The 20,658-nt window shown below is 42.1% G+C and overlaps 1 protein-coding gene across 5 annotated transcripts in view; it reads left to right on the top strand.

Moving 5' to 3' along the window:
* Nucleotides 1-20,658, top strand: part of LOC147032754 (uncharacterized) — an 80,828-nt gene that overhangs the window by 19,089 nt on the left and 41,081 nt on the right. For all 5 annotated transcript variants that reach the window (XM_085870619.1, XM_085870620.1, XM_085870618.1 and 2 more), the window contains one exon: nt 11,217-11,278. In XM_085870619.1, coding sequence (XP_085726745.1) covers nt 11,244-11,278 — 35 coding nt within the window. In that variant the 5' untranslated portion in view covers nt 11,217-11,243. The remainder of the gene's footprint in view (nt 1-11,216; nt 11,279-20,658) is intronic.

The raw sequence follows: 20,658 nt of genomic DNA, 5'->3' as shown, positions 1-20,658 counted from the left end.
GATCCCTGAGGCTTTACCCCTAACAACTGGTTCACCGCAGCCTGTGTTTCCACAAACAAAGGCAGTTCACAGTTATTTGGAGGGTCAGCAATGGGGATAGTTATACCCCTGTCATCCAACTCAACAGCCGGTGGGTCAGACTGGTACAGCCACTCAAACTTCGGATTCCTCTGTCATGAGTACACCACATTCTGCTCGAACAGCAGTACACCGAGGGACGAGCTTGGAGGAACACAATGCACAAACACAATGCCATCACAGATTCCTCGCACATAGGCCTCGTTGTCCACCCTCAGCACATTTACAGTTTTACACCTCAGCTCCCTGAGCAGTTCAGCTCTGCCATTATGCCTGGCCCTGCGACTGGTCAATGGTATTCAGTGTTCCTTGGGAGACAAAGTTCCTCTTCACCTGACGATAAAATTCCAAGACATCTCCCGAGAACATCAAGGATGGTAGTCTTGAAGGCACTACACAACTCTTCAGGATCCCCCACAGCACCCAAACCCCCAAATTCAGACTCAGCCTGTGTGCAAACTCCTCAGCTACCCTTCTATTCCTCAGCTTGTCAACATCCAGCCTCGGCTGGGATTGTACCATTCTCCTGGATTTAAGCTGAAACTTCAGCGATGCCACAACAAGCCTTTGGTCGGTAATGGGGACCTGGGCACTCCGGTAGACCCTGTAGTTCAAACTCATCCTCTAGTGACCATCAATGAGCACATGGTCAATCTCCTTTGCCACACCACCACAATTGGAATACCAAGTCCAGCGATGAGCCTGTTGGTGCTGAAACAATGAACCAGCCACCCTCAGTCCATGACTTCTTGCAAAGTCAAGGAACTTAGTGTTATTCTGGTTCACAGTTCCAGACCCATGGGGACCAACACATGTCTCATAGCCATCCCTGTCAGTGCCAGTCGATGCATTTAAATCCCCCAGGTTGAGAAGAGTATCTCATCTGGGGCACTGATCAACCACGGACTCGAGCACGGCATAGAATGCCTCCTTCACAGTGAGATCACTCGCCTCAGTCAGAGCATATACATTGAGACCAGGGAAACGACACCCAAGGAGTGAGGAATCCTCAGTCTCATAGTACGCTCGTTGACCGGTGTTGCATCGGTCTTCATTGGAGTCAGCTTATTGGACACAGATACAGCAACTCCTTGGGCATGGTAACCATCAGAGCAACCACACCTATGGTATGTGGAACCACCTGCCATGATCTCGCCACTATCTGGTCTCCGAACCTTAGAGCATGCTGCAATCCTGATGTTAAAGTGCTGGATCTCAGATGATGATAGAGACAGGTGATCAACTTCTCTTTTGGATCGGACATTCCAGGTATCTGCCCAAAGGGCAGGTTAACCCAAGGAGACCAACGGACACCTCAGCTCCACCCCTACACACACTACTGCAATCTAACTCAGGAAGGTTACCCTGTGTTTTTCCTTCTATCATCAAATAGTGGGGGTCCCAAAGGCTTTGCCCTCATCCATCATTCGGTGAGCTGCCCTGTGATGAGCAGCTGCACAGGAAGTTCTCCCACGGAGTGGGTTTTCAGTTTTCTTCACGTTTTTCATGTATTTTGCGGAGTGAAGTTTTTTTTACGGTGGCTGGAGTGCAAATCCTGCCACCAACCTCCTAGGAAAGGTTACCCACTGCAGGAGAACGTCCGCAGATGCAGTTGGGCACTGGATGTTGATGGCCGTTGGCTCACAAGGAGCTCCTCCACTCTTTGACAGGTTTTGTTTTTAGTCCTGCTGGGTGTCCATATGCATACACCCTCCTCACCAGGAAACCTGGTGATGGAGACAGTTTCCTCGCCGACCATGAAACAGGTTAGTACGGGTTTACATGTTACCTGCAGTAAGTGTATGTAATATGATATAATGGCATTTCATTGGACGGAAGGCCATACAACAACAACAATCCAGTGACAGAGGAAGAAATAGAGACGACGACGATGACAATGACAACAATCCTATGATAAATGGGCTTGCAGTGCTATTTTCCGGAATTCCGTGACACAATCTGCCATTGTGTACGCATTGACAAATGTCTATTTTTGATTGTGCTGAACAGAATAAAAGCTGGATGTAAATTTAGATATTGTGAGGTGATTAATCAGAAGATTCTGCCAACAAAGTTTGGTGAGGATGTGCGAAGTGGTAGAGAAGAGAATGGAGTAAGGAAACTGGACCGACAGACAGACTCCATCATATTATTCACAGAGCTGAAGCGTTTTTATTGCAAGGATATGTGTTTGCAAAGCATACTTATTGTGCTAAATATTGCATTAAAAAAACATCCCGATAACATCCTATAACTGGGTCACTCGGTAGATCATACAACTCAACCAGGCTGAACAGTTTACATTTTGTATTCTTCTGATGGGCCGGATCTGCATTCTGACCTTAACCAAAATCTAATCGGTTTCTTCTCGTCATGTATCCAACTCATCCACCAAGTTTTGTCAGGATCCGTCCTTAACGTTTTGAGATATCCCTCACACAGACAGACAGACTGTCAGGGGTGAAAACAACCTCCATCCACCTTCGGTGGCATAGGTGATTAATGAAAATGTATATGCACTATTTCTGTTTTGGCTGTGGAGTTGGCATGGACCATGGTTCATGGCATAGTAAGAGCAACACGATGGCAGAAATGTGGCCACGCTTAAAGCACGAGCAAGAACATACAATTGAGAGAACAAAGTTTAATGCCACAAACTCATAAACTATGGTATATATTGATTTAGATTGTCCTGTGTTTGGATTATGGTTTGTAGCAGTAACCGACATGTAAAGGTCAGGTTTACAAGATGTCTCTGAGTAGGAACCTCCCCCCGCTTCTCACCCCATGACCTTGGAAAACACGTTGCAAAAATGAGTAAATACTTTGAAGAGCATAGCTGAATGCTATGTACCCCATTTGAACGGCACAGCCAAGACTATATTCGTGTCGTAAGCAAATTCATGCATGGCATGACCATGGAGAAATTGCCAGTGGAAACGGTGAACATGCTGAACAACAAAAACGCTGAATGTATAAAATGCCATAAAACTGAATATGCATATGCCATCTATATATTAATACTGAGGGACCAATTTTGTGCTCCTCCTCGCGGTCGCGTCACGTTTTTCTCGGTACTGTGACCTGGACTGAAAGAAACTTCGTACCTGTAAGAGTGCATCGCACATAGTGGCAATAGTCAACTTTCAACTCTGAAGCATCCGTCTGTGACGGGGTTTCGGCTAGTCAATTATAAATGCTGCTCTCAGAATGCAACACCTTTAATTGTAACCAATGAGAAGTACCACAATGACGAAACTGGATTGTAGCCAGCTAAATATCTTTGACTTGCATGAACATGGGGCTCAATTCCTGATGGCAGCACAAAGTCATCGTTGTTGGTGCCATGCAAGCTATTTGTACTTCCTTAACACTTGATGAACACAAGATCAGCAATGTCTGTGTCCCTATATTCATCAAGCATTGGTGTACCTTTGTTATTGCCACTAACATAGTTTACAAACTTCTCTTTTGAGAAAAATAGAAAAAGAAATTGTAACACAGCTGCAGGCACAATGTAGCAAAAATAAGACTAAACTGAGCCGCAGCTCACAACCTTGTGTATTTTGCCCACAACTGTGAAATTACACTTGCAAATTTGTCACATTTGCAGAGGCAATAAGCAGTCAGTAAAACCTTTATTTGGAACTCTTAATATTAATCTTGGCAGCCTTGGTTTCCTTGTCTATAGACATATCTTATAGGTTTACACACACTAGAGGTGGATACTTTGAAACCTGGTCAGGGCTCAGTCATGATCCTGAAAAGAGCCCTCGGGACAAAACTTTGAGAACAACACAACTTCACAGCTTGGTCCATGACTCCTCCCACCCCTCCCCCTTATACTTCGAGACCTGGGAGGACTCTGTTCCACCTCCTGAAACCCACCCATAGGTGGAGATAGCAGCCAACAACAGCAGTTTACACACACACACACACACACACACACACACACACACACACACACACACACACACACACACACACACACACACACACACACACGTCATGGGAGGGCTCCGTTCCACCTTCTGAAACCTGCATATGGAGATAACAACCAATGACACACCAAAATGGCTCTCACCAACATTTTGCAGGAAAATAATGTCATTGTACTTTGTATAATTGGTCCTAGAAAATTGAGTGTTGTTAGCTCAACATCCCGTTTGTATAACTTTGGTATTTTATTTTAACAACAATTTGACCATCCATTTTCAGCAAGGTGTAGGTAGCATCATGCATCATAACCAAATTTAAAATTTGGGGCAGATATTCAGCAAGCTCTCTCATTTGCATTCATTTTAGGGTTCTCTCGTTAAAAATTGTCAAAGAAATGACTCCACCACCAGTCCAACAATGGAAATTATGGGAGGAGGAAGTCATGCATTTATGATTGATTCATTTATGAGCATCATACTATCCATCATAACATACCTCATTATATCAACAGAAGGATGCATTTTTGGGTCGCTGATGTCAGAATCATTTGTGATTCTGTTGGTGTTGTGGCTGTAATATGTTGATGAGATCAGGTATAGGATTTGAAGAAACGTAACCCTTTTTATTGTCACAAATATGTAGAAAATAAGAAACATAAAGCTCGAAGTAAGGTCTTGGAAGAAATTGTGGAAATAAAAAAAGCACTTTAAACAAATTATCTTGCTGTAGAGGAAGATTAGATCATTTATAGTTGCTGATGAATCTGTGAGATTCATAGTTAATGTGTAAATAGTACAAATAGTTTAGAGGGTAGGAAATGTCATTGGTAATTGACAAGAGTGAGAACTAATTGGATGGGTAAGGAGCAAAGGGTAGAGAGTAGGTTTGAAACACAAATGAGCAGTAGATTTGAGGTTTGGAGAAACAAGAATGAAGAGCACAAGTGGATTGTCTGATGGGAGTTTGAGCAGAGTTAAGTTTGGGAGAATGAGGCTATACCTGGGTGAGGGTCAGAATGAGGGTGGTGACCAGTGCCAAGAGAAGGGTGAAGGGCAGCACCAGATTTGGGGAGAAGAATCTGCTCAGGTGAAGGATAAAGATGAGGCTGGGTTAAAGGAAGGGCCCAGATGGATCGCTGCAGCATTAGAGATGCCTGTGGGACATTGCATTCAGGGAGTGGAGAGGCAACTAATGCAGAGCAGAGAGGAATGCCTAGTCCAGGGCTTCAAACAGTTCATCATTGAAAGAGGGAAGGTGGAGGGCGAAAAATCGTCCAGTGTGCATAGATTAATGTTTGTTTGGAAGGGACAGGTATTTTAAATATAACCGGAGCAGTGGAGGGACTACATTAATAAAAAATGGGAGAGATAGTCGAGGAGAAATTGGTAATTATCCATACTGAATATTGAGATTGGAGTCGTGTTTTCAGAAGTGATCAATGAGAAGGTTTAAAGTTAATAGAGATGATGTATGTACTAAAGTCAATAAATATTGTTAAAGACTGATCCTAATCCTAAGGACTAAAGAATACAATATCATGTTTTCTGCAATTTTGCCCAAAATTGGAATTGATTCAGAACATGTGAGTTGGGTGGTTGATATTCATCTTTATGCCTGGTGTTGGCTTAATGGTTAGGGTGGTGGGCTTGGGATCCTCAGCTGTTGAATTAATACCAGGTGGGGTTCACCCTGCCCATCCTCCCGAGGTCGGCAAAATGAGTGCCAGCTTGCTGGTATCCTGGGTTGGAGTGGCGACCTGTCCAGGATTGTGCCCAAGAGCCACGGAGACTGCTTAGGCAGCACCGACACTCTGCACAGAGGATGGTTCCAATGGATGGATGGATTCATCTTTGGTTGGGATAGAGACGTGGGAAGACAGGTTTTTGATTCATTGATGAATGATATATATTCAAGAGGACAGTAGAGTTTTTGCTCTTAAAAATGGGAGGTTCAATAGAAATGGGGCTTGTAGGCTGATAGTAGAGGTTCATGTCGGGGTAACAGAAAAGGTATTGCCAAGTGAGGAGATAGAAAAATTGGGGGAGGATGGCGAGCTAAATTCCTTCAGCTTGTACTACACTTTGATATACTTGGAAATCGTCAAATATCCAAATAACCACATATTCTCATGGTACATTCAGCACCTATTTGCAACATACTGTTGGACTCTGACATTTATTCCCGTTTTTTTTTTGCGGGCGTGTTCACGATTTTTTCACGGGCGTGTTCGTGTTTTTTTTTCACAGGCGTGTTCACACGAGCGTGTTCACGTTTTTTTTGCGTGTTCACTTTTTTTTCACGAGTGTGTTCACGTTTTTTTTTTTTTCGCGGGCGTATTCATGTTTTTTTTTTTTGTGGGCGTGTTCACGTTTTTTTTCGTGGGTGTTTTCACGTTTTTTTTGTGGGCGTGTTCACATTTTTTTTTCGCGTGTATTCACGTTTTTTTTTTTTCGCGCGTATTCACGGTTTTTTTTTTCGTGGGTGTTCACGTTTTTTTTTCACGGGCGTGTTCACGTTTTTTTTTTTCACGAGCGTGTTCGCGGTTTTTTTTTTCGGGCGTGTTCACGGTTTTTTTTTCGCGGGTCTTCACGTTTTTTTCCGCGGGTGTTCCCGGTTTTTTTTCACAAGCGTGTTCACGGTTTTTTTTCGGGTGTGTTCACGTTTTTTTTTCACGGGTGTGTTCACGTTTTTTTTTTTTTTCACGAGCGTGTTCACGGTTTTTTTGCGGGCGTGTTCACGTTTTTTTTCACGAGCGTGTTCACGGTTTTTTTGCGAGCGTGTTCACTTTTTTCGTGGGTGTGTTCACGTTTATCTTTTCACGAGCATGTTCACGTTTTTTTCACGAGTGTGTTCACGTTTTTTTTTTTTTTTCGCGGGCGTATTCACGTTTTTTTTTTTCGTGGGCGTGTTCACGTTTTTTTTCGTGGGTGTTTTCACGTTTTTTTTTCACGAGCCTGTTCACGTTTTTTTTCGTGGGCGTTTTCACGTTTTTTTTTTGTGGGCGTGTTCACGTTTTTTTTTCGCGGGCGTGTTCACATTTTTTTTTCGTGGGTGTTTTCACGTTTTTTTTGTGGGGTGTGTTCCCGTTTTTTTCCACGAGCGTGTTCACGGTTTTTTTTCGGGCGTTTTCACGTTTTTTTTTTTCGCGGGCGTGTTCACGTTTTTTTTTTTCGTGGGTGTTTTCACGTTTTTTTGTGGGGTGTGTTCCCGTTTTTTTCCACGAGCATGTTCACGGTTTTTTTTTGGGCGTTTTCACTTTTTTTTTTCGGGCGTTTTCACTTTTTTTTTTTCGGGCGTTTTCACTTTTTTTTTTTCGCGGGTGCGTTCACGTTTTTTTCGGGCGTGTTCACGTTTTTTTCGTGGGTGTGTTCACGTTTTATTGGGTGGGTGTGTTCAGGTTTTTTTTTCACGAGCGTGTTCACGGTTTTTTTGCGGGCGTCTTCACGTTTTTTCGTGGGTGTGTTCACGTTTTTTTTCACGAGCGTGTTCACGGTTTTTTTCGGGCGTGTTCACGTTTTTTTCGTGGGTGTGTTCACGTTTTATTTGGCGGGTGTGTTCAGGTTTTTGTTTCACGAGCGTGTTCACTGTTTTTTTGCGGGTGTCTTCACGTTTTTTCGTGGGTGTGTTCACGTTTTTTTTCACGAGTGTGTTCACGTTTTTTTTGCGGGTGTGTTCACGTTATTTTGCGTCTTCTTTTTTTTTTCACCAGCCTGTTCACGTTTTTTTTCGCGGGCGTGTTCACGTTTTTTTTTCGTGGGCGTTTTCACGTTTTTTTTTGTGGGCGTGTTCACGTTTTTTTTCACGGGTGTTCACGTTTTTTTTGCGTGTTCACTTTTTTTTTCACGAGTGTGTTCACGTTTTTTTTTCGCGGGCGTGTTCACGTTTTTTTTTTTCGTGGGTGTTTTCACTTTTTTTTTTGTGGGGTTCGTTCCCGTTTTTTTCCACGAGTGTGTTCACGGTTTTTTTTCGGGCGTTTTCACGTTTTTTTTTTTTTTCGCAGGTGTGTTCACGTTTTTTTCATGAGCGTGTTCACGGTTTTTTTTTTTTCGGGCGTGTTCACGTTTTTTTCGTGGGTGTGTTCACGTTTTTTTTCGCGGGTGTGTTCACGTTTTTTTTTCACGAGCGTGTTCACGTTTTTTTTTCACGAGTGTGTTCACGTTTTTTTTCACGAGCGTGTTCACGTTTTTTTTTCACGAGCGTGTTCACGTTTTTTTTTGCGGGCGTGTTCACGTTTTTTTTGCGTGTTCACTTTTTTTTCACGAGCCTGTTCACGTTTTTTTTTCGCGGGCGTGTTCACGTTTTTTTTTTTCGTGGGCGTTTTCACGTTTTTTTCGTGGGTGTGTTCACGTTTTTTTTTCGCGGGCGTGTTCACGTTTTTTTTTTTTCGTGGGTGTTTTCACGTTGTTTTTTTCGTGGGTGTGTTCACGTTTTTTTTCACGAGCGTGTTCACGTTTTTTTTGCGGGCGTGTTCACGTTTTTTTTTTTCGCGGGTGTGTTCACGTTTTTTCCACGAGCGTGTTCACGGTTTTTTTCGCGGGTGTGTTCACGTTTTTTTCGCGGGTGTGTTCACGTTTTTTTTTCATGAGCGTGTTCACGGTTTTTTTCGGGCGTGTTCACGTTTTTTTCGTGGGTGTGTTCACGTTTTATTTTTCACGAGCGTATTCACGGTTTTTTTGCGGGCGTCTTCACATTTTTTGTGGGGTGTGTTCACGTTTTTTTCACGAGCTGTTCACGTTTTTTTTGCGTGTTCACTTTTTTTTCACGAGTGTGTTCACGTTTTTTTCGTGGGCGCGTTCACGTTTTTTTTTTGCCGGCGTGTTCACGGTTTTTTTGCGGGAGTATTCATGTTTTTCACGGGCGTATTTACGTTATTTTTTCGCAGGCTTATTCACGTGTTTTTTTGCAGGCGTGTTCAGTTTTTTTTCGCAGGCGTATTCACGTTTTTTTTTCGTGGGCATATTTGCAGTTTTTTGTTGGCATCGTGCTGGTTTTTTTTTTTTGTGTGTTTTTCGTGGGTGTCTCCTTTTTTTTCATGTATCCATGGTTTTTTCACTTTTTATTTTTACGGGTGTATTTGTGGTTTTTCGTGGGCGTATTCAGTTTTTCGTGGGCGTATTGCCTTTTTTCGTGGTTTTGTTACTTTTTCGCGGTTTTTAGCTTGCCTGTTCGAAGAACAGAGAGCTATAGCGATACCCCCGGCGTGAGCGTCACCGTGAGCGTGAAAATGTTAAAGTTTTTGGTGCAATTTATTTCCTTTTTAATGTTTTTATCTACCACACTATTTTTTACTGATTACAATATACAAATACATATATTGCTTTAAAATTATTTGGATCAGACTTCACTGCAATGCTTTATAAAAAAATATTATTAGACTAGTCTTTTAAAAACGATAAATGTATAAACAGCCGAGCATTTTTGTGGCTTTGACACCAACTCTGGTTTTGTTGGTGTATTCGTGGTTTTTTCCCGTGTTTTCTGGGGGGTCTATTCACAGTTGCTTTTCTGGGTGTATTGACGGTTTTTCACGGGTTTTTTTAATATTCCTTTATGAATCACAATCCGCCGGGAACCTACCCCCCTTTTTCCCATTGAAACAATGCCCCGACATTCGCGGCATTATACAGAAACATATCCCATGCGAATAGCAGGGTTTGACAGTATTACATTGAAATTGGTTAATTCACTTCGTAATTGATTGATTTAATGATCACCTGGATCATTCGCTGGCTTCTGTTCCAAGTTGAGGTTTTGATCTTCTCAACACAAAACCTCTCTGAATAGTGGATCCCAAACCCCAGTTGTCCATTGGTAACTCAATAGTACTGCACAGTGCAACTTTATAACTTATCTATGCCTGTAAAGGGACATTTGCTATAATCTTTCAAGGTTATCTTTCATAACTCGACATACATTTTAAAGGCAGAAATAATGTGGTCGATTTACAACTAAAGTGAGGTGAGCGGGTGAGATTTGTCAGGTTTAAAATATGTATTCCAAGTGTTGGACCAGTTCTGACTCGAACAGTGTCTGCAGAGAGGGAAGAGGCTGCTGCCTGCCTACCTGGGGAATGAGAGATGCTACATCAGACAATATAGTCATCAGCAAAGAGATATGGAGGATTTTTCAGAGAGTTGGAAAGCTCAGTGTTGAAGATGAGGAAGAGGACTCCACTGGGCCCAAGTCACTGCCTTCAGGGAGAGGAGATTAGTGGATCCTGTTGAGAGCCACCTGCTTACTACAAGAATGGAGGAAGCCAGAATGGCACGAGAGGAGGTGGCATTGCATGTGCTAGGCAGAAAATATGGAGAGCAAGGTCGGGTGCCAGACTGTCAAAAAGTCTTGAAAAAAAAATGATTGGCATTGTGAAAAGTGTTTTTTAACAAACAAAAAGATTACTTATTTTGCCACATTAATTATCAGTGCAAGTACTCTCTAAACTCTAAGTAAATGCAGGATGCTTTTCCCAAGGAGTATACAATCCTCCAACTATACAACCTAAATATTTTAGAGAAACAAATGAAATTGCAGCTCCACTCTGAGCTGTAAAAAAGAAAGAAAATATAAAGTAATTATTTGGAGAAAATATTGCGAATCTCAACCAACCCAGCTTATCTTTTTTTGAGAATAGTGTGTCAATACTCTGCCTAACAGGACCACAGGCCACATTCATCACAGTAGTTGTTTTGCCATCTTATTCAAGCAACCTGACCATGTTGCCTTCACACGGTACACCAGCCCCAATTACCCATATTCCACACAATTCAGAACCGACTTGGTGCCTTAACGTTCTCCACTGCCATTCACATATTGTTTGCTTATCCCCAGCCCTATCTCTCCTTCTTCAGCACATCTTATTCCTGGCTTCTCTGCCAAAAGATATCAATGGGTGTTGAACATTCACGAGCAGACGTAGATTTGACAGATTTTTTAGTTTTCCACTGAATAACACGAAACTCTGAAATGTTGCATTTACTGTGTACCCTTTAGAATGCAGTGTATGTCTCCACTCTTTCATGTTTTCTCCAAAAAAGTAATATCTCAGACTTCGACTAATCTTCTGTTTTTGTTCCCCCTCCCCTCTCCCTCCTGTGTGATCTTTTCTTCTTTTCTTCCAAACCCTCCCCTATTTTCTCCTCTTCTTTTCAATCATTGTCAACATTGAATGTACCTACCTTGACCGGTACTGATAATCCCAGGTGTTGGTGATAACGAGGAGCAGCGGCATGCCCGTACTGCCATTATCAATAAGTATGACAAGGTATGTGGTGACACTATCATGCTTTGTTTTTATTTTTCACTTTTTATTTTCCTGACTTTGTTATGGAAGTCGGTATCACTGACAGAAATAAATTTTATTTGCTGTCCCCTTTGTGCATTTTCTAATGCAGTATAAATTAATCTTTCAGTCACAAATTTCCATTCAACAGAGATGTCTATTTTAATTCAAATTATATATATATATATATATATATATATATATATATATATATATATATATATATATATATATATATATATATACACACACACACACACACACACACACACACACACACACACACACACACACACACACACACACACACACACACACACACACACACACACACACACACACACACACACACACACACACACACACACACACACACACACACACACACACAAGCTGAAGGGCCTGTCTGCAATGGGCAGTTTCTCTGTCCGACAAACTTCTATTCCTTCAACATGATTTCTTCAATATGCAGGCCTCTTCTCTCCTAAAAGTATGGGTTTTGGCTTTTAGTGATGTTTAAATGAATCCAATTTGTTAAAACTGCTGCCCTGTCTGTTATTATTTATCAGAAAGAACAAACGTGATAGCTGAGATGTTTCATGGAAATAAAACAAATAATTACATGAATAATTATATACAATTACTGATCATGTTCGGTGGAATCCTGAGGAAAATGTGCCATTGAGTGCGATGGAAAACTATTATGGTCTCATGCTGGCCTTTCTCCAAGGCTCTTTATGCTTGCTGGACATAAAGAGCCATGCAAAGACCAGTGGATGAATACTGGCCTTTTCTTCAAGGCTGTTTATGCTTGCTGGACAGGAAGTGCCACAAAAGCCAGTGGATGAATGCTCGGGTGAAAAAATGTCCAGGTTTTTAATGGTGCATCAAAGATTGCAAATATTAGTGCAAGAATGTTCATACCAAGATGCTGTGCTGTATAAAAATAAATACTGCACACTAACGAGAACCATACTCTGAAGAGGGCATAACTCCGCCAGGCTGAACACTTTACCTTTTGTATTCCACTGATAGGCCATATCTGGATCCGGACCTGAACCAAAATCGAATCGGCTTGTTCTTGTCACCTAACCAACTCATTCACATTGTTTTGTCTTAACTCGTTCGCAACTTTTTGAAATATAATGCCATACACGAAACAGTATATTGTTTTTGGCCCTATCTCTCAATGGTGAAGAATCACTTAAAAATTATCGTTTCTGGATCCGTCTCCAGACTTCACCAAAATCTAATCAATTCGTCCTTGTCCCATACCCAACCTGTTCACCAAATTTCATCTGAATCCGTCCACAACTTTTTGAGATATCCTGCTCACAAACAAACAGACAGACAGACAGACATGTGTGAAAACATAATGTCCGTCCACTTTCGGTGGCAGAGGTAATAACAAGATTTGCTCAGACCCTTGAAACCCCTTGAAATGATGTCAGTTTTGTGCGTGGTTTAAAACCCTTAAAACCCACCCCTTTGCCTGCTTTACCTTCCAAAACCCTCGAATATCACCCACATCACTCTGACATAGGATAATTGAATGGCTCATTCTTCCCAGTAAGCTGGTACTCATTTTGCCAACCTCAGAAGGATGACAGGCTGAGTCAACCCACTTGGTGTTGTTTTGGCATGGTGGGGCTTGGACGCATGACCATAAAATTTTATGCCAACCACGCTGACCGTCAAGCTATGAACAGGCTGACAAATCTTGAAAAAAGTATTACATGTAACTACAACCAATTAATTGGCTCACCCATCAATGCCTCACACGTCTGTTTACAACTCGCAGTTGCAATGCTACACCAGTGTTTTGTGAACGGTTGACACCTTTGGGATACTTTCTGCCTATGCTCTCGGTTTACTTGTCATACGGGGAGCTTTGATGTGCGATAGTCTCCACTCCCATGATTGACGCCTCAGCTCTGCTGGCCACCCCCACCTGTTTTCAATTCCACTTTGTCAGGTTCAACTGTCACAGACGAGAGTTTAAGTGCAGATTCGTATCCTCTCCATACTCGCTTTTTTGTTTTCTTTCTTCGGGTTAGGGATTCAGCTTAATAATCTTCGACTGCTGCACAAAGTGCTGTACCATGTCACCAAAAGTATTGCCAGTGCTGTATGAATAGTAAATGGAATAGCACAAGGATATTACTTTTTGGTAGTTGATGGGTTTACCCCATGACTAAAAACATGCTTCCGTTTCACTTCATTTTGTCGTTTATTCACCCGGCCTTGACAATCAATATGGCCTTGGTCTAAATTTGGTGTATCAATTTGTTTCCAAATGTTTGTTTCTTAATCTAGCATTCTTTATTATCTCCTGTTTGTATAATTTGATGAGCAATGCCGAGGCCCAAAGGACAGGGCAAGTTTAACAATGAGTGGTTTTCAGTGTCAACTTGTAATGAATGGATTTCTTGAGATCTGAGGTGCAAACTATGTGGAAAGCACTGTTTTTACGATGTGTGTTAAAAATGTCACCAAAAGTAATGCATGAGAAAATCTGCCCAGGGAAAGAAAAAAGAATTTCATACAATTTCATGTTGGTTAGATGAGAAGGTAAAAGGCCTTGAAAACTTAGATGTATGAACAGATCCTTATTCAAAGTAAGTGATGTGGTCGTAAGAAGGTTTGTTTGTTTTTAAATACAATAAAACATAAGCATTGAACAATTTTTTGGCTCACATGGACTTCAGTAAGGTGAGCTTATGCAATCAAGCAGTGTCCACAGGTGAGTGAGTGAGTGAGTGAGTGAGTCAGTTCATAAACACTTCAGTCATTATCGCTTGAACTAAACACACAATTTTGATGAAACTTGGCTACAAGCTTCATATCTGATGCGGTCAATATACCTTCGATCATCATCAAAACCAGCGCTCATGAAGGGGGTCTACAGGGTTGTTGTTTTTTGACCCCCCCCTCCACCCCCAAAATAGGTATTTGCTCTTCCCCAAAACTACACACACAATTTTGATGAAACTTGACCACAACCTTCATTGTGCGTAATGTACCAAAGTGTATTGACCGCTAATGTACCAAAGTGTATTGACCGATGGGTCGGGGGCAGGGGGGATGTTGACCCACCTCACCCCCCCCCAAAAAATATGTATTTGCTGCCTCCTCTGAAACTACACACAAAATTTCGATGAAACTTGATTATAACATTCATCACCCCTGGTGGACCAAAGTGCATCGACCGCATCAAAATCTGTGCTCGTTAAGGGTGTCTACGGAGCGGGATTTGATCCCCCCCTAAAATAGGTATTTGCTTTCTTCTTCGAAACTACACACAATTTTGATGAAACTTAACCACAACCTTCACCACCCATGATGTACCAACGTTTGTTCATGGCATCAAAAAATTCAGGGTCTAAGTGGATCTGTGGGGGGTTTGAGTGACTGTTTCTCTTGATCCAGGTGAGCTTCAGGACATGCGGTCCTATTTTTTTCAATGTTTGTGCATTTTAAAGAAAGCTATTGGGCTGACAGGATGGCCGAGAGGTATGCACACTCGCCTCTCGGCTATCTAGCCTGGGTTCAAATCCTGACACAGATATAAACTGTCATCCCGGTATTTCACAGACAGGGTGATTCATCAATATGTGTGTCGTCCTTTGGATGGATGTTAAACTGGCATCCCATCTTCTGACATTCGTTAAAGATCCTATAGTGTCCTTTATGAAGAGTGGGCAAGTTAAATTATCACTGGCATCATGGCCAAATTCCAAACTCCTGCCATAGCCAGCAGAAGGCACTGCATCAGAGGTACAGCTTCAGCTACCTATTCTATCCTGCAGCCTTGTGCTGCATACAAATGAAGAACAAAGAAGAATGAAAGCTCATGAAGTAAGTAGCACATCGACATATTCTCTACTTGTAAAAGTATCTCACATTCTTTGCATTGATACATAACTCGGTGTTTATGTGAGCTACATGTCTAAGAAGAAGCCAAGGATTGTAGGGAAGCACCCATTGTTTGCCAAATCGGAAGCCACTCCCAACTTAGATTTTTCCATCATTTGGTCAAGCATAATGAGCAAAGCCACCATCATAGAGGAATATATTGGTTCACGAAAAAATATTTTCACGAAAAAAATAAGTGACCACTATATTCGTTATTGTTGTGTCTGTCTGTTGGGTAGTCGATCTGGTCGAAAAAAACATTTTTTTTTTCAAAAAAGATTTTTTTTTGAGATTTGTTCTACCCTTATTATCAGTATTTAAAATGGCGATTTCAGTTAATACAATGGCGATTTCGATGAAACTTGGTTGGTAGGTTCAGACCATGACCTAGTTGTGTGCAAATGAGAACCGTTGCTATGGACACCACCGTTGCCCAGCAACGGGACTTTGAAATTTTTGAAAAATCATAAAAAATTTATTTTTTTCGAAAATCAAAAATCGGGCCACGAACGACTGTGGGAAGTACATTCAGCCATATTGTCAAAAATTTCCAGCCGGATCCTATGAAAACTGTCAGAGAAGATAAACCTTGAATGAACCCTGGTCGAAAACAATAAAAAAACGAAGTTCGTTATATCTCAGAGACTTTGAGTCAGATACACATGAAACTGGTATGGTAGGTTCATGGTATGTCCTAGTTATGTGTGAGAAAGAACTGTTGCTATGGACCCCTCCGTTGCCTAGCAACGACCAAAAAAACCTCTAAATGTGGGGGTATTTTAACGAAAAAACAATCTGCAGCATTAACCCTTGAAGCTAGAATCATGAATTTTCTTGTGCTTAATCCTCAGGTCATTCCCCATCGAACAGGCCCATCGCATCAGGTTCTATTGGGTAGTCGACTACCCATGTCCGCCTACCGGCTTGTCTGTCTGTCCCGAGCATAGCTCCGTGGGTTTTGATCCGATCCTGATAAAATTTTGGTGGGAGGTTTATATCATGATCTAGTTGTGTTTTCCTGAGAATGGGCGTGGTGCGCCCATTATGGGTGGAGCCACGCCCAAAAAACATGTGTTTTTAGGGGGTAGCCGATTTCAATTTGCATCTTCTCCGAGGGAGTTTGTCGAATCTGACAGGGGTTTTGGTATTTGGTTTGCCCAATGCCACCTGCATAGCCCCACAGAGCTCGATTTTTCATTTTCGTCACAAGGTCACGAACTTAGAAAATTGCGAATTTTGACATAAATATCTTCTCCGAGGGGTTTGTCGAATCTGGCTGGGGGTTTCGGTATTTGGTTAGCCCAATGGCACCTGCATAGCCCCACGGAGCTCGATTTTTCATTTTTGTCCCAAGGTCAAGGTCACAAGGTCACGAACTTAGAAAATTTTGAATTTTGACATAAAAATCATACGACTGCCCAAACTTTGAGAGCTCGGATGACAATATTTTTTATGCATAATCTTGAGGTCATTCCCCACTTAAAGTCTTGAAACCATTTTGCTCTATCTCAAACACCTTGCCCGTGGCGCCCCCTTCAAGTTTGTTTTTACGCTGATTTAATGAAAGTATGGATAATCCGAGGAGTGCGAAATGCCATGTAGCCTATATGACGTTGTATTGTTCCTGGAATGTTCCAGAGGAAGATTTGCACCAAAGGTCATAATCCTTGACCTTTGGCCTTTAAAGTTCACAAAGGTCAAATTTTCAAAGTTGTGGGAATCGAACCGGGTTTTCGACCTTCTTCGACGAACTAACTCCAATAAGCTATAGTACATATCCTGTTTCCTTATTTTAATGTCCACAACATTGTTTTGTGACATTTAAAGGTTATGCAAAGGTCAAATTTTTAAAGTTGTTGAACGAAACCGGGTTTTGGACATTTTGCAGCTAATAACCTGTCACTCGTACCACATCATGTTGATCATTTTTATAACTTGGTCAAACGTTATCACATTGTCTCATCCTTGACTTCTGAAACAATCTACATCGTCAAATACCGCTCGTGAACCATCGTCGTCTTCAGACTTGTTGTCTTTGTAGTCATTTGGGTAGCTTTCTTGGCATTGGCCATTCACCATGCAGTTAATGTTTGGATCACATGTTCCATGCAACATAGATGCTGTAACAATCTGGCAAAGTCTTAGCAGGTCTCCCTCTTTGTGATAGTAGCCCTCATTTTCTTGTCAACCCACTCAGGTATAAGAGGCTACTGAAGAATTGCCAATATGCACACACAGCATAATGCTTTATCATTCTCAAATTCATTATCTTGGATATCTTTTGGATTAGCTCTTGAGCTTGAGAGAGAACACTTCTCGCAGCAGCTGAATGATCACTTGATGATTGACCTGATCTATGATGGATTCTAAATCCTGGCAAGTGAGAGTAGCAAATATAAAGGTAATGAATAGCTTTGGCTTGCCAAATCATTTAACCAAAAGTATACAATCTTGACATTGCTCGTGCATTTGCTGAGGAGAACCTGTATAGGATGAAGGCATCCATCTCACTCTATCTCCATATAATGGAAAATAAACATCCTGTTCTGTCCCTATTCTCATGTTCCCAACACATCCCACTCGATCAAAATCTTACCCCCCTTGTATCCACTTTATCATGGACTTTGTATCCTTCTCACCCAAGGCGATAGAAAGAGTTATGTCCAACCTTGACCCTGCTTCGACAACTGGCCCAGATAGTTCTTGATTCCCTTTTGTCTGCTCTATTCAGTGTGTCCTCCATTGGCCTGCCTGGGAGTTAGGAAACATCACCCCCATCCTCTTCTCTCCACTCCCAGAAAACATCACTTAAGGGTACAAATACAGATTCTCAGATAAAAACCAGTATACTTTCAATTACAAGCCAAGTCTTGGAATCCACAATTGCTGCTGATTTGTTCTTTCCTTTTTTTGAAACGGCCTGATAGCTGACTCCAATTTTAGATTATGGCCCAGTCACTCAACTCTCAACAAGCTGCTTTTCATCTCTCAGTAATTGTTGGACTTCTGCCATCTCAGACAAGAGGTCAGGACAGTCTCCATTGGATTTATCTCAGGCTTTTGAGACAGTCTGGCATCCTGCTGTGTTTTTCCAAGCTCACTGCCTGTGCCATACAAAGCTTCCTTCATACCTGGCTTTCTGACTTCCTTGGTTTGCACAGTTAACACATTGCTGTCAATGGAACCCTCTTCTCTCCTCTCCCAGTGGAGGCTGAAGTTCCCCAAGACAATGTCTTCAGCTCAATATTGTTCCTAATTTTATAAAAGACCTCTCTGATGCTCTGGAAAATCTGTTTTTGCAGATGTTTTGAGTGCAGAGGTAACTCCAGGATACCTCCTGATGCTGTTTTGTACCTGTATGAGACAACTTAACATCCATTTTTGGAATACTCTTGCCACATTTAGGCTGGGGCACCTTCATGCCACTTATCTTTACTTGATAGGCTCCAGAAATGCATAGGTAACCTGGTTGGTACGGAGATGGGTTCAACGCTTCAACCGCTCTTTCACCGTAGGTCAGTTGCCACTCTTATAGTTGATCCAAAGTGAAAAAGGAATGGTTTTTATCCCTTATGCTGTCTCACTTTGGAATTCACTGTCTGTAACGTGCTTCCCATTATCCGACAATTTACCCTGGCTTAAGAGGAATGTCAATTTGAACTTCTTACATCTTTGAGGTTACTTTACATTTCACTTGACTTCTGCTACTTCCTGTCTTGGTGTTTTATAGGCCCCACCCACCACCAGGCATGACCAGTCCTGGGCCCATGGGTGTCGAGAGGGGTGGGAGGAGGGGTCGGGGGGGGGAGTCTGCCTTGGGGCCCGGTGTCCGTTGAGGGGCCCAAGCTTCTGCTGTAATTTTTTTAAAACAGTACAGTGAAACCTCTCATTGGCTCATCCTCATTTCCTCATCATTGCATTTAAATCCAGAAACTCATTTTGCTTTGACTTTCTGTCCCCAGAAAGTCAAAGCAACTTTTTTTTTGTATGCACTGTCAAGGCTCGTATAAGAACGAACACACAAAAATTCACAACAAAGGGAGCAGAAGACAAGAGGGGTGGGAGAGGGAAGGAAAAAACAGTGGGGAACAGAAGCTAGATCTGTGGAAGGGAGAGAGATGAGGCGGGGTACATAGGGTAAACAAGATGGACACCACAGGGACTTTCAGGTCCTTGCACAACAGGGACTTTCAGGCAGGAAAGGGAATTTTAAAGAAGGTGGGTTTAGGGTGGATTAGCAGGGGTAGAAAGGATTGTGGTTTTGGATGGGGGATGATAAGAGGTGGTGGTGAACAGCAGTTTTGAAAACCTGGAGGGAAGAATGGGATTGAACAGATTGAGGGAGTTTGTTCCAAAGGCAGGAAAAAAGAGGAATGAAAGAGTGAAGGTGAGCAGTGATTCTTGATTTTGGTATTTTTACCAGAAAAGGGTTGCTGGCGGACCTTGAGCGCCCTGCAGAAACATGGGGGGGGGGGACATATTTCAGACAGAGCAGGGGGAGGCGAGGTTGGAGAGAAGACAGAAAGACCACCGACCTGCCTGCGGTGAGAGAGTGAGAGACCCAAAGACTCAGCCTCATCGTGGGAGATACCAATGATCCAAAATGCCTTGGTTTCCCCTGCATGAAGTTGAGAAAGGTAAGAGGCAGGAGCACCAGCCAGACCAAACGGGAGAGCAGCACTCCTTCAGGCTGCGGACCAAAGTTTTGTATGTGGTCATGAGCTCAGGCGTGCCAAGGAAGGATTTGCATGACTTTATAAGGTGTTGCAGTAAAAAAATGTGACAAATGCGATCCTAAACAAACGAGAAACCTCAAACTACTTTTCTCTAATTGTCGATGCAGCTTCTGACTCAGCGTATGTAGAACAAACTGTGTTTATTCTGCGCTATGTTCACTTGAATGATGAAAATAAAAAATGCGAGATTCAAGAAAGATTCCTTGAATTTGTGGATTGCAATAAAAACAAAAGGCGAAGTGATTGCAGGACTGATCCGTGATGTCTACAAAGAACACAAAATACCAATTGCAGGCTGCTGTGGCCAAGGATTTGACAATGGAAGAAAACATTAGTGACTTCTACAAAGGTAGACCAGGTCATTAGGGGAAATTGTAATCGGCTCTGTATCTGTCCGTCCGTCAATCCGTCTGTCTGTCATGCTATCTCCTACGAAATGGTTGTGCAGAAATTCACCAAACTTGAGTTATGATCACCATATAGCACGAAGGTGCAAGAGCAGTGTCATTTTTGGCCCTGCTCCTGGGAGGTGGTCAAAATGTCAAATACCTAAAAATGCAATTACGGGAACATTTTTAATGAAACTGAATATGCAATCAACTTTGAGGGATGCATGAAATATGTAATGGTTTTTTTTTTTTTAGGGGATTTGACCTGCAGTTGATGTCCCAGATGCATGGGGACTTAGGGTCACAGGGTTCAAAATGGGGG

The sequence above is a fragment of the Eptatretus burgeri genome, chromosome 2, assembly GCF_056783735.1.
Source record: "Eptatretus burgeri isolate ZD-2024b chromosome 2, Ebu_testis_v1, whole genome shotgun sequence".
Lineage (NCBI taxonomy): Eukaryota > Metazoa > Chordata > Myxini > Myxiniformes > Myxinidae > Eptatretus > Eptatretus burgeri.
This window is presented reverse-complemented; position numbering and strand designations above follow the sequence as displayed.